Source organism: Neolamprologus brichardi, chromosome 17 (genome assembly GCF_056152115.1).
Source record: "Neolamprologus brichardi isolate AB-2024 chromosome 17, ASM5615211v1, whole genome shotgun sequence".
NCBI classification, from domain to species: domain Eukaryota; kingdom Metazoa; phylum Chordata; class Actinopteri; order Cichliformes; family Cichlidae; genus Neolamprologus; species Neolamprologus brichardi.
In genome coordinates, this window is record NC_142120.1 from 11463971 (window position 1) to 11478821 (window position 14851).

Genomic DNA, 14851 nt, shown 5'->3' on the forward strand with positions numbered 1-14851 from the left:
TGAAGTAAAACAACAGCCTATGTCCGGTTGAGCTGCTCTGAGATTAAGTCCCTAAATGCCGTTTTCAAATTTGCTACAGCCAGCTAGTCAATAGGCATGAACATATTATTCGCCAGAAGGGACTAGGATTCATTCACTTTGCAAAGCTAGTACACAGGCCCTGCTGTTGCTGATGTGCTCTATTTGATGTGTGTGCTCAATTCAATAAAGCCTTTATCTTTAAAACCAGGTGGTGGCTGGCTCTCTTTTTTTTTTTCCTCGCAGTGTCCAGGGGTCCTCGCTGGGGGCCGCGCAGTGACACAGTTCATATTGCCTTGTTTGTGCAAGTGGGTCCTATTTTGTGCCTGTCAGGAATAATAAAAATACACAAGTCTGTTTATTTGCAGGGCTTGTTTCTGCCAAAATGAATAGATATAGGGCCAGCTTTATCTGTGTATTGCTGTGAAAGGGGCTCAGGTGGTATTAAGAAAAAGCTGAGTGTTACTTGGATCTCTGTATCTTTACTTTTCTCTGGGCTCTGCGCTTTTAGCTGATGTGACAAAAATCAACAAAGACATTGCTGCAGTCTACGCTACACAGAAGTTTCTGCGTGTAGGAGAAAAAGAGTATAAAATGTAAAAAAAACAAAACAAAAATAAAACCTGAAACGCATTCATTTAAAGTACCACCAGTGTTCCTCGACAATTCGCTGAGCATTTATTCTAGTACAACCACCCACAAAGATATTCAGCTGTACAATGTAACAAAAGAGGATTTAAACTCAGAATGAGGAAAGACTCAGCATTATGACTTCAAAATTAATCTAAGCAAAAAATCTAGTGGGATTAGGTGCGGGGATCAAAGGGATATTAACACGGCTGCTGTGCTGTCTTGATTGTTGACAAGCTGGCGTTTCAGTGGGGCAATGGATTCTAAGATGATGAGATTTTGCACAATTTTGTGTGTGCAAAATTACCACCATAATAAGTATGCCTTATCCATTGAATATAGGCAAATCTGAGTTTACTCCTGCTGAGTAGCTTTAGGAATCTGAATGATGGTCATGATCGGTCCTTTTGGTTAGGGATTAGGTTAAATATCAGCTGCCAAGATCAAGGGCATCTCATATCCTAAAGAAATTATGCTGGCAGAGTAAGAAAAGAGCCCACTGATTCATCACTTGAAAGTGCAGTCATTTTAAACTGATGAAAGGGTGTGATATATATATATATATATATATATATATATATATATATATTTTTTTTTTTTTTTTTTTTAAAAACTGTATAATTAAGCAAGCAAAATAAGCAACAGTTTAGACAGCATCTTTACCAAAACTGGGCAGATGTAAATAGGAGAATTATTTCTGTTCTAAAGGCAAAATGTGACCAGAACAAATGTGATTCTAACTAGTTGCTTGTCTCTTATTTTTTGAATGCATCCACACTTTAACACTGGTACCTAACAACACCTGCAAACAGCTAAGTCCCCCTTGTGGTCCCTGAAAACCACCTCATGCAGCCCTTTGAATCTGCAGTTTTAGGATGTTCTGCCCATTTTGTGGAATGGGCCTAATGAATTAGCTTACCATTGGCAGGAAAAGAATCACAGATGTTGTGATGTACAACATCTCACTGGTGCCATTATGGCATAGACATGCAGTGAGCTAAATTTTGAATTAACAGCTTTATAAAGGTGACCTGACTGAGTTTGGTTCCAGTCAGGGCCTAAGTAAGCAAAACTGTGCTATTTTATTCCTGTGATAGGCACCTTATACTTAGGTCTGCCACAGCAGTGGTAGTAGTAAGCAATCTGAGTAGGATTGCGTTGCAGTATGATGGCAGAAAAGAGGAGTGTATGTGGTAGTTTTGCACAATAATTAAAATTCTGTCTGTTCCATCCCGAAATGCAGCGCATATAGACGGACACACGCGGACCAAATACAGAGGAGTGAGGATGAGAGCAGACACTAACACACTGCCACTAATCCAAAAGATACCATCTGGAGATGCTCTGGGAGCCAGTGACTCATGTACGCACATACTGACTGTACACACATACAAAACATGTTACAACTCTGTCACACAATACATACAAAACTAACAGTTTAACTAAATTTAACTTTGCACCATGAAAATACAGTTTATTTCAAAAACTTTATTTCAAAAACTTTATTTCAAAAAGCAGTAAAACCGCTGAAAAAGAAGTTTAAACTGTTTTTTTCCCTCCAAATACCAAAAGTCCACACCTAGTAAATCTGCCTTAATCACGGGGGGGGGGCGACCGTGGCTCAGGGGGTTGGGAATCGTATCTGTAACCGGAAGGTCGCCGGTTCGATCCCTGGGCTCTCTGTCCTGGTCGTTGTGTCCTTGGGCAAGACACTTTACCTACCGCCTACTGGTGTTGGCCAGAGGGGCCGATGGTGCGATATGGCAGCCTCGCTTCTGTCAGTCTGCCCCAGGGCAGCTGTGGCTACAACCATAGCTTGCTTCCACCAGTGTGTGAGTGCGAGAGTGAATGAATAGTGGCATTGTAAAGCGCTTCGGGTGCCTAGAAAAGCGCTATATAAATCCAATCCATTATTATTATTATTATTATTATTATCTGTCGTGATTCTGCAAGGTGTGCCACCAACCACTTGGGGTCATAGGTATAGGAAAAGTTACTATGCATCTCTGTTGACAGTCAAGCACAAGAAAATGCTTTAAGAACTAATATCTACATATCTAAAGGCTATTTCAGCCGTTAAGATGTGCAGGACAAATGATAATTAGGTGGTATAGTGTTTACAACATGCCTTTTGCAGTTTGGTTTGATCTAAATATATCTCGGTGGTCATTTACACTCATATTTAGCACTGTGCACTTTGCACACTGCTCAATGCACATTGTAAAACTTAGTGTAGCAGCATCATAGAGGTATAGAAAGGCATAGTATTTTTTTTTCTTTTTGATAGTCTTGCTTTGATGTAAAGGACTTGGACTATAAAGGTTCAGCGATACATTAAGGTCACTTTCAGGTCTTTAGGGTGTATGGAAACGTGGTCAGCGTTAATCATGCCAAAGCAACTGTCTGCTTTTATTTTAGAAAAATTATGAAAATTTTCTCACTGAATGGGGGAAAATAGTGGTTCACAATCTGATTTCAGTATAGATTTCGCAAACTTCTAAACATCCATCTAATAAAAAAAACAAAACTGTTGACTGGTAAGCTATAGCAACAAATACACTGGCATGATATGATAATGGTATAAGGCTGAAGGACCTAACATAAGTTAGGTTATATCAGGGGACACAGAAGGAAGGGAACCCTCAAGGTGGGGGTAGTAGTAGAATATAGGGGCTCCTGCTGCAGTTGAAGTTAATGGCGTGTACAATAACTGTGGAACTGACAGGTTTAATGGGATGGGGGCTCAGCTTGGAAGGGACACTGACATTATTATTTTCTACCATGAGACAAAACGAAGGCTTCTGTTGAAGCCAAGATTGCAGTCTTGTAAGATGAGGTCATGAGGTTATGCATATGCACGCGCGGGGAGGTGCTTAAGGGCACAATCATATGCACGTTCCACACTGAGAAGGTATTTGTGGTGGCATCAGCACAAACTGTGCTCAGTCTCAGTGGCTTTTTCTCAGGCTGTGCTATGATAAATTGTGCTTTATTTATAGCCCTACAGTGAAAGTCTAATAGGGAGAAGCACGTCGACTTCTCAGAACACTTAACACACACTGTGACTGGCCCGGTAACACAGAGAAAAACCCTAAAATTAGGCTCATAAGATAAAGTAAATAATATTTTCCTTCAGCCTCTCCCTACCCATTCCTTTATGTCTATTCGTCCCTCGATACACATAAATTTATCCTCCAATATCTGTGGTTCTCCTGGGCCTTGGGCTGAGTGATGCATGCTGGGATCTTGGCAGAGGCTATGAGGCTAATGAGATATTAGTGTGCATTTAACTCCCACTGTGTTCACTTCCTTTTCTTCACCTTTTCATTCCTCTGCTCACCCCTTCCAGGGCACTGTCGGTTATTTAACCCCAGCCAACCTTTTAAGGTGGACTCACAGGGGTCAATATGGTATAAATTAATCAGCAGATATTAATTTAGAGGTGTACTTGTGCACCTGGGAGTGAACATCTGTCACTTTAGAGAATTCCACAGTGACAGGAATTTTTTTTTGGCCCAGTTATCCATGATAATAGATGGAGAGTCTTGGCAGCCAATTGGATTAGCCCCTTGTGGTTGGCTTTAATGAAGATTACACACCCCTGTGGTTAATGGATATTAGGAAAGGAAGAGGCGTATTGTGAAACTTGGCTCTGACAGGGCAATACCCAGGCAATGCCAGTGTGCCTGTAGTACTTTTAAAAATCAAAATGCCCATCAATGATCCAAATAACTGTTTAAGGAGTCTTAAACATTCCCATTCTGTGCGCTTGACACCAATTACTTGGTGTGTATGCATATTTCTCTATCAGCACCCACAGCATATTTAGATTCAGATACTAAATGAACTCACCAGTTGCTCTTCCATGTGTGTCGGACATGCGGGTCATGGATGTTGTGTTTGTCGGCCTGCTCATCCAGGAAGTCAAACATATATTTGATGGCCAGTGGCAGAGCGCTGCCTCGATGGGCTGTGCTAAAGATGGTCTCAAACAGGTCATCCACAAACTTCTGTAGCGTACCCTACAGAGCAAGGAGAGGAGAGTTACAAAGATTCAGTCATTCTCTCATTTTTCGAAACTTCACTAACAGTAGCAGAAATGCCATTAATATGTATATTTGTTTCTGTGTCAGTTTGAGTTGTGCAGTGCACGACACTTTCTCTCCCAGCTCCGATGTTTATGTGTCTGACTCATATCTCGCAGACCCTGCCCCTAAATCTGCTTGCAGCTTTGATGGGGGAAATTGTTATTTCACAGCTGACTTTTAATAATATCTAGGAACAGGAGGCGCATCTCCTAAGCCTCTTTGTGCTGCCGGATTAGCTCCCACACTGCACCATTGACCCTAATTTGATTTAATGTTGGTGACTTTAAGGAGGAGGAGGAGAAGAGAGACAGAGAGTGAGAGAATCTAATCCTCTTGTAAAGAATGAGCTGATGGGATGCACGGGAAAAAGGCGAGAGCCAGAGATGGAAATGAAACCACACAAGTTTCCTATCAGAAGAAGAGGCCATTGAGTGTGGCAGATGAGGTGTGTACAGGCATTGGCAAATAAAAATCCAATTTGGGTGGAGTGGGTGACCAAATCACAGAGTCAGGAGAGATAGAAGGGGAGAATGGGAGGAGGGAATCCTGTTAGTTCGACAATCACGGCTATAATTCTAATGTGGCCCACATTCCCGGCAGCTTACCATTTTTCTATGAAGACGGTATCACATATCTCTATATCAAGCCCACGTGCCTTCCTAGTTGCTAAGGGAAGGCCTATCGGGTACATGTGTGCAGAGACAGTGAAATCTGTGTATGTGCCTACTAGTGCTTAGGCTGTGACATTTTACGTCATCCTCGATCTCAAGGGGTGCACCACTATCAACACTGTCATCATCACAGGGTTCTCTTGGTCCCTGGTGGAGCTGAAACTGCCAACATAACCCCCCCACGACCATCTACCCTGTCATTAGACTGCACTCTAAACACAATGTGTCATCTGGATGTTTTGATGCCATCTGCCTCCGCATTGAAATGCAAGGAAACCGACGTTGGGGATAGCAATGAAACAGGGAGGCTGAGACAGGCACACACACACACTCAAGTGTACAAGTGCAGGGAAAATGCAATCCTTCCCTACACAGTCCACACAAGTCCACACACGTGAACACGTCCTGTACCCACACTCAAGAGTGTCACCGATGGAGCTAATATGAGAGATGTGAGTGGCGTTGCCAAGGAGAGGTATTTATTGGTAAGGTGAAAGCCAAACGCAGTCAATTACACTGCCTGTCTGCCCAATCATTTCTCAGCAAGAGAGATGGCCAGCCAAGATAAACTGGTTATTTCTCAAAAACAATCCATCTGGAAAGACGATGCGCTGTCTGTAGTCAGAAGCCACCTTCCTGCACTCAGGAACGGGATAATGGCAGGAAAATGGAGCGACTCACAGAGGCTGAGAGGCGACGTGTGCATGTGTGAAGGTGTGTGGAGAGCTATACAGTATGTGTCATGGCGATAGCTGCTCTGTTTTTCCTGCCTCATCCTATTCTGGGATCTGTAGTTTGTTTGTTAATTTCTTTCATATGCCCTGCACTTCACAGTCACTATTGCGCCTCTCTTTCCCTGTTTTTATCTGATCACCAGACTTGTTGGTTTTCCGGTGTGTAGAATCTCACCACTAAATGTCAGCAGATTGCAGATTTTTAGTCACCTGTTTTCATACACCTCCCAGTTCTACTGCATAATCCTGCGGTGCTACGGTGGCCGCTGTAGGACAAACAACTCTGGTCACTGTTTAACTGTAGTGAGTGTATGCTGTCAGCAAGTGTTTACCTCTCCTGATGTGTATATCTATTAACTCTGTATAAGGAGTTGATGAGTCAGCCAGTGTTAGTCAAACTTTCTTCGAAGTGGCTCTAAAATTGTTGAACTTGGGCACTTTGGTCTCATATGATGTGGGAATCTACTTAATTGGTTTATCAGAACAATGGTGTTATTTTTAGGACATAAGCATGACCTTAAAGGTGGCATTACGTTAGCTTTTAATCAGCTGTTGTTGTTGTTTAGGTATTTAAGATGGCGGGGCAACATGGCTGCTTCAACAAACCAGCACCTGCTTGTATGTATTCTTAATGTATTCATTCATGAAGTTTGTGAAAATACGTTTTGGAAGATGCAAGTACACACTTGTGAACAAGACTCCGAGATACTTAAACTCCTCCACTTGGGGCAGGAACTCGTCCCTCGCCCGGAGTGGGCACTCCACCCGTTTCCAGCTGAGGGCCATGGCCTCAGATTTGCAGGTGCTGATTCTCATTCCCACCGCTTCACACTCGGCTGCGAACCGTTCCAGAGCGAGCTGGAGGCCATCACCCGATGAAGCCAACTACATCATCCACCAAAAGCAGAGAAGGGAGCGGGAGATCGACGGACGGTGCAGCCGGTGCTGCAGCTGCAGTGATGCGGATGCTGTACCGGTCCATCGTGGTGAAAAGAGAGCTGAGTATAAAAGCAAAGCTCTCCATTTACAGGTCGATCTGCATCCCTACCCTCACCTACGGTCACGAGCTGTGGGTAGTGGCTGAAAGAATGAGATCGCAGATACAGAAGCGACGGAAATTAGCTTTCTCTGAAGGGTGGCTGGCCTCTCCCTTAGAGATAGGGTGAGAAGTTTAGGTATACAGGAGGGGCTCAGAGTAGAGCCGCTGCTCCTCCACATCGAAAGGAGCCAGTTGAGGTGGTTCGGGCATCTGACAAGGATGCCCCCTGGGCGCCTCCTGGGTGAGGTGTTACGGGCATGTCCCACCGGGAGGAGGCCCAGATCAGACCCAAGACACTCCGGAGAGATTATATCTCTCAGCTGGCCCAGGAACTCCTTGGTGTTCCCCCAGACAAGCTGGAGGAGGTGGCTGGGGAAAGCTTCTCTGCTTAGGCTGCTGCCCCTGCGACACGGCCCCGGATAAGTGGAAGAAGATGGATGGATGGAAAGTAATTACCTACTAATCAATGTATAAGTATGAGCAAAATAGAATTTTTTTTAGTATTAAATTACCTCATAAAACAACTGACTTCAACTTTAAGTGTACTCACTATAAAAAGTATGTGGTATCACTAGTTCTTTCTAAGATTCTTTATTCGTCACATGCACAGTCATACAAGTATAACACGCAGTGAAATGTAACCTGACACGCTCCTCGACTTGTGCAAAAGGGGGGGGGAGAGGAAGAACATTATATATTATATACATTAGGTGAATGTGCAGTAGTAGCATTGTATGCAGCAAGCAGGTGAATTCTGTACATTAAGTGTAGTATTCCAAGTCAAGGTAGAGACAAACGAAATATGGTAAATAATCACATACTAACCTTTGTCTTTGTGAAACATTCAATTCAATTGTATTTATATAGGGCAAAATAGTTCCCCCAAGGTACTTTATATTGCAAGATAAAGACAGTACAATAACAATGACTGATTAAATCTATTAGACAGTCACGGTGATATATCTACTCGAAAAGGCAGACATCAGTGTTTCAAGTTGCATGGTATTATGTAAATGTGCGGGATAACTGTTCTACTATAAGACCTTTGGATGGGCCTTTGAGTTGCCATGCTAAACTTGGGAATAAGTATTCCTCCAGATCATGGCAAGCTGTCCAGGTGCAGAGGAAGCGAAGAAACACCAAAAACCCCACCAAAATTATGATGATTACTATGCTTCAGTACTGGGATGATGTCAAGCTGATATGTAATTTTGTTTTCTGCAGTGTTTGTAGTGCTCTACATTGGTCCTGCACAACTCAGCCATAGCTCCTAAACACCTTCCAGTGTAGCACGGTAGAGCATTAAGGTAATCTTTTCAGCAGAGCGACCATGGTATGTGTACGTTAAACTTGTGTTTAGCAGCTACAATAAATCCTTTAAGCTTATAGCTGTTACTCTGGGTTTCTCGTCTATTACTCCACTGTGAATTCATCTTAGCTGGGTGCCCACTTGCAGGCTAAATCGCCTCAAATTATAGGCAATTTGTCTAACTGTGGACAGATAAGTATCTTAACTCCCTGAGATAACTTGTTTAATCTGTCCAGCTAAATGCAGATCAACAATTCTTGATAATAAAAAATGAGATTCTGTTTTGCAGATCTATAGTGGGATTGGTAGATGGGATGATAACGTGTACTGTTTTAATGTTAAGCATAAACTTTTTCCACCCTACATTGCAAATATCTTAATGATGTGTTCGGTATCAATATGAACAACAGAACGAGCAGCGTAGCATTAGTTTAAATCATTTGTGTTTAGATCGAGATAAATAAATATAACTGGAAAGGGTTTCTTATTGCTGTAAATGCTTTTGTGGTTGTAGAGGCTGTTGTTCACCGGAAAGCAAACACGCTTTCATAAAGACAAAAACAGCAGCAGCAAAAAAAGAGGATTTGTTTGCCTATTATCTAGATGTACTATTTCAAAGACAAGTTGGAATTGGCACACCCAAATTAGTTCCATGTTCCTGCTCATTAGCCAACATGTTCCATAAAGGATGATCATCCTGCTTCTTCCCTCTGTGCCTGTTTAATGGATGTGCTACCGGTGTGTTTGAGACACACCACTTTAGACTCCTGACAGTTTTCATTTATATTGCATATATTGCACTGGGTTTATGTTCTCTGTGTTAACAGCTAAACAAAGACATTCAGGAGATGAAAAGCGGAAGTGCTGGTGAATTAAAAAAAACAACACATCCTAAACATTTTCAACTCACAGCCTCCCACTTTCTTTTAACCTCCCCATATGGCTGTCTGAGTCTGATAGAAAGGGTGTATTGGTGTGGGGGGAAAAAAAGAGGGACAAGGTGCTTTAAGAGTGGATTCTTCATTTGCATTCAGCTGTTGGATCAAAGTCACATTTTCCTCCAAACCAAATTAACTGTATTTTTTTTCCCTCCTTCTTAGGGGCCATTGTCGCAAGGCGCATTCAAAGAGACCAATTTTATAGTCATTTCTATATTTGCCTGATAATTTTTTTTATAACAGAAAAACCTTCGCCGGTTTCATCGGTCTTTTCTTCTTTACCCTTTTTGATATGCTGCTGCATCAATGCAACAGTAATGAAAAAAGAAAAACAAACAGAAATATCCATTTTCTCGTTCTCACCTGAGGGGATAGAGGAATACATTTGAATAATCTTTTCCACTGAGATGACTCATCCAAAGTAAACATGAATATTTAAATACAGCGAGGGGTTTCTTCGTTATTATAACACGGGGTAAAAGATGGAGTGACCTTTTAGCCTTTCACCTGCTGAACTGCTTCGGTTAAAGATGCTACTGCTGAGTTGGATAACTTTATTTTGTCTGGTTTGATCATATAAATTGTGCGCGTAGCATTGGGTAAATTGAGCACGTTGCTAGATAAAGGAGACCTATTATGCTTTCCTGATTTTTCTCTTCAAATTAAACATAGAGAAAGTTTATTTGAGTTAATGAGACAGGATAATGCAGCTCTGTCTGTGAGCACTGTACCCCACCCACCAGCTGTTCAGTCATTCTGTTTGTGAGGGGCAGCTAATCAGAATAAAGATAGCTTAAAAGGAAGTTAAAACATCTTTTTTTAAAAAACAGTGGATAAAAGGATGGGCTGCACCAAGGCCCAATATAATATAAATAATGATTATTTGGCCTGTGAATCATGCAAAGCTACTCTAGTAGAGACTAAGAACAAAAATATGGACCTAGAGGTTAGCACAGTAGGTCCTCACAGCTTGGTGTCTCTCCTAAACATAGATTGCTAACCTTGGTGGCCAGAAGTCTTGTCAGGTAGATCTCAGAGACCATCTTGCTCCCGCGGTCGCCCTCTTTCTGGTCTCCGTGCTCGTGGTTCTTAACCAAGTGCCAAACCTTCACCCCACTCTCCAGGTCGGGGGTGATCATAGGAGTACGGGTACGAAGGCTGTCGGGGCTTCCAGTGTACTTGATCATGTTTTCTGTGAGAAACAACACGCTTCAGTTTAAATGCTGCTAATTTATGCAAAACACAGAGTCAAATAAGTGTTAATTTTCTTTTATAAAAATTGTGCCTTCATAGTATGATCTATGAATTTAGATGAGTAAAAATCATTAAAAAAAGTTTTGTTTTGTTGTTCAGATAGTCACAGAAGACAGATTAAAGCTAAATCAAACTAGTGAAAAGGAAAAAAGAAAGAATCAGTCACAGGCAGCACAAGCACAATAAAAAAAAGAAAATGCAACCAAAAAGGCAAAGAAAACTATAACCTGCATGTCAGCAACAGAATGTAGTTTCTTGGTCTGAGGTTTCCAATTTACAGGTGTGTGAGATTGGATATGAAACTTTCAGAAAGTCTGCATGGTTAATTTTTCATGGCTTCTTCTCCAAGTGACAAGACATAGCATTGCCGCCTGACACAAAATCGAACAGGTGTCAGACGAGATGAAATATGTATGGCCCACCCAATGGCCGGAGCGGCGATGACATTTCCAAACACATGGCTCAATGAATGTTTACACAGTGTGAAAAAAAATTGATCAGTGGGTGCGGTTTGGAGAGGAGTGCAAAAAAAAAGAAAAAAAGAGTGATTTTCACCATGACAGAAATCAATCTGTCCAGAGAGAGAAGCAGGAGGAGTGTATGGAGAAGAGAGTCTGCGGGAAAATAAGGGACAGCTGGAGACAACAGATACAAAGTGTGTGTGTTTTTATGTGTCTGTGTATTGACTACTCATATTTGATCGCAGCATGATCAACTTAAAAAATTCAAACGCCTGCGTCTCCTATAGGGCACTTCACTGAGCGTTATTTGACTGTAGCTTTGTTACAAGGTTAACAAACCACATACACTATGCAGGACAAGTGCGACACAAAATGTGCTGCTTTGAATTGTTAGCTTTGCCCTTGTGGTATGGCAGAACAGTGTGCTCATTTTGTGGTAATTATTTATTCAAGAAGTTGGAGAGCTGAGGGTGATGCGTAGTGAGTGATACACAGGAGAGTTTTTTTTTTTTTTTTCTATTCTGATCCAGCTCCACGCGTGCTGTTATATTTCCCGTGTTTCCCTTCATTTCCTTCTTGTGGTTTTTTTGATGGGAACATTACATCAAAGATCAAACACAAAGGTTTCTCCTTTCATTCTCCAACTCAACATGTTATAGCGAATGTTTGTCTGAATCTTTGAACTTTTTTGCACAACTTTCTCACCAGCCCCACTCCTCTTCCTCCTCCCGCTGCTGCTCTTCAGCAGCTCTATTAAATTCACCCTTGTCTATTTCTTCACTATTTGGCTATTGTACTCAGGGAGAGGTTCAAAGTCACTCTCAAGTACCACACTAGTTGTGAAGTGCATCACACTTGCATTTGAAGTCAGTCCCTTTAAAAATAAATATATATAGGGGTGTGTATGGAGGGGGGTATTCCTGGCATCCTCCTCTCCCTCTTCTGTTGCACCACTCACCTTGCCCTATCTGGTCTAATTTAGAGCTGGAGAGATGAGGTGAGACCATATGGAGATGAGACAATGCTAATAACGTGGGACCACATTTGAAGTGTCTGAAGTGTTTGTGACCAGTGAGGCTTAGCCCTTTGATCATCAACAAACTTGATGGTTTTTCAGGTTCAAGGAGACGTGTAGAAGGCACACAGGAAAAAACACAGGCACATGGAAGGATAAGAGGAGCCACTTTGGATTCTCAAGAGGCCGGAACAACTGAGGAAAGAGTGCGTTTTTGTCTCTTTATATTTTAGAAATCTTGTATTTCTGGTCCACCACTGCTGACATGCAGGGTCCTCAAGTAATACCATCCACTGCTGCAGGGTCAGTGAGTTACTCTAACAACACCGGATTATTAAAAAAATGGACAAATGCAATATTTTTATTCCTTGAGTGGATTATTTTATTTCAAATAAATTTATATGTATAGTTTTGCTAATAATTTTCATTTGCATTACCAAGCATCAGTTCCTAAGATATTTCTTTTACTGAGTTATGAATACATTAAAAAACAAAATACATATAGTTTCTAAAGCAAACTCGGTCCAGCTAAGAAAGTGGCTCTCTGATAACTGAAACTTATGGTACAGAACGAAGCCGGCTTACCATATTTACTTGCAGAAGTTCGGGACACGGTGGAGTTATTTACAGAGTTGTAGGCTGTAACTTGCTTGGGAACCAAGGCCATTACTGCATTATCAGGTACCTGAAACACAAATATAATGTAAATCTCTCTTCAAAACAATAGCAATTTTCTGTGGTATTTCTTTCCCCATTTGCACACATTTCTGACACAACCACTAAGAATAAGAAAAAAAAAAAACATATCACTTTCTGTATTTCCTTCCATCTATTCTTGTTTCACGTGAATAAACAGAGAATATCTTATTACCCTTATGCGTTTTGCTTTGCCCACACATACATATGATGACTGACAGTGGGAGGGAGAGTTTAGCAGAGCATTGTGCAGGCCTGTGTGAGAGAGGATGTCACAAAGTCTCTATTCAATAATACCTTCCCTCTAGGGTGGCGTGTTTGTGTGTGCGTTTGAGAGCGTGTGTATGAAGATGTGAAGTGTGTGGAAATGAATGAATGAATCAGTCAATTGCATGCTCCTCCTTCCCCAGTCTGCCAAATAGGATTCAATTAATGAAACTGGGATGCAGCCTCTCCCACCAGGACACACACACATGCACATAATGCCTCTATTCTACATAAAATGACTACCCAGGCTGCAGGCTAAGCCCGGGTTAATTGAAGTGATCTTTATCATCGTGTGGGTGGATGCAACCGGGGGGGTGGGGACTTCAGCCCATGTGTATGTGCGTGAGGTCCGGGGCGTTATTAAGATTGCATTGTTATTTCACGCTTTCACTCAATCTGCTTCTTATGCATAATATGTTTATATCATTGTCTGTAGGAGGCCCACAGGGCAGATCTCCTCCCTGATCACTGCTCTTATATGTCAAACCCGTATGAAATAAGCAGAGCGCAGAGGAACATAATAGAATGTGAAAAAGAAGGAGTGGCATTTGGGGAAATAACATTTGGAGAATAAAGGCAGAAAACAGAGCACACTTTCCTGAAAGAGAGGAGGCGGAGAGAAATGTCTCATTATGGGCCTGAAAGATCAGATATGGAAAATGCCATTTCTTCTTTTCTTTTGCTTGTAGCTACCATGTGACGTTTTCCCGAATGAGAAGTTTCCACTTAGTTTGTGATGCAAACTGTGACAGTACAACCAAGTGCGGGGGGAGTTTGGCTAGTGGCAGATCAAAGCAAATTAGTGTAATAAAGAACAGCACATGATTCTATTCAGCGTGTCTGGTTGGCCATATTAGGTTCAGATTGGACAAACAATACTGATGGAAAATGTCTGAAGGAAATGGCAAACTATAGCTGCACATCTGGGTTCTTTAAGATGGCATCGATCAATAGAGTGCATCAATGGATTTGATCTCCTTCACAACGATCTATGGATTTCAAATCGGATCATTTCAAAGAAATGAAGTCAGTAACAGAAGATTGGAAATGCTAAATATGGGACTGCAGATGCCCTTGACTGAAGCTTGAATGTGTTTGTGATGTCCCCTCTCTTTCTAGCTCTGTTTAGCCTCCTGAAAATTTCACAGACGATGCCATGTTTTTTTTTCTCCCTCTCTCGGTCTGTCAAGGATAAGGTGCCCTTATTCCCCAGCCTGAAAAAATGAATTAACTTCTGTCTTCATTATCTTATCTCCGATTTGAATCAGCTCCCTAATCCATTCCACCCACGCTTCATACTCACAGCCTGTTGACACTCGCTGCTGCTGACATTTAATTTAGGCACCACGTAAACTGCACTTGGAGGGCACAGTCGCTACTTGCTCAACTGCTTGAATTATTAACACCTTATTGACAATACAGGCCTGTTTCCCCATCCAAACTCCTTCCATGTGACTGGATGTGCAGTTATGAGTCATGTGGCACAAAACACCTGCCGATTGATCTGTGTAAATGCACCGACGTATTTAATGAGTGACACATCTTTGTATTTTGCGCATTTGTCTTCGTTTGACGGTCTCTGACCAGTGATGTGTGTCCACGCCAACATTAATCAAATTCAAAAACAAGATGATCCCCGGAGGCAGCACACCTGAAGCCCACCCCACACAGGGGATTACTCCTAAGTGTCACTGTGCTGTTGGCAAGTTCCTTGCCTCACCTTGTGAGCCA

The 14851-nt window shown here is 41.9% G+C and overlaps 1 protein-coding gene across 1 annotated transcript in view; it reads right to left on the bottom strand.

Annotated features, from left to right (window-relative positions):
* Window positions 1–14851, bottom strand: part of plxna4 (plexin A4) — a 241588-nt gene that overhangs the window by 8051 nt on the left and 218686 nt on the right. The window contains exons 27-29 of the mRNA XM_006780708.3: window positions 12743–12842; window positions 10429–10619; window positions 4501–4670 (exon numbers count right to left, since the gene is read on the bottom strand). Of these exons, the coding sequence (XP_006780771.1) occupies window positions 4501–4670; window positions 10429–10619; window positions 12743–12842 (461 nt within the window). The remainder of the gene's footprint in view (window positions 1–4500; window positions 4671–10428; window positions 10620–12742; window positions 12843–14851) is intronic.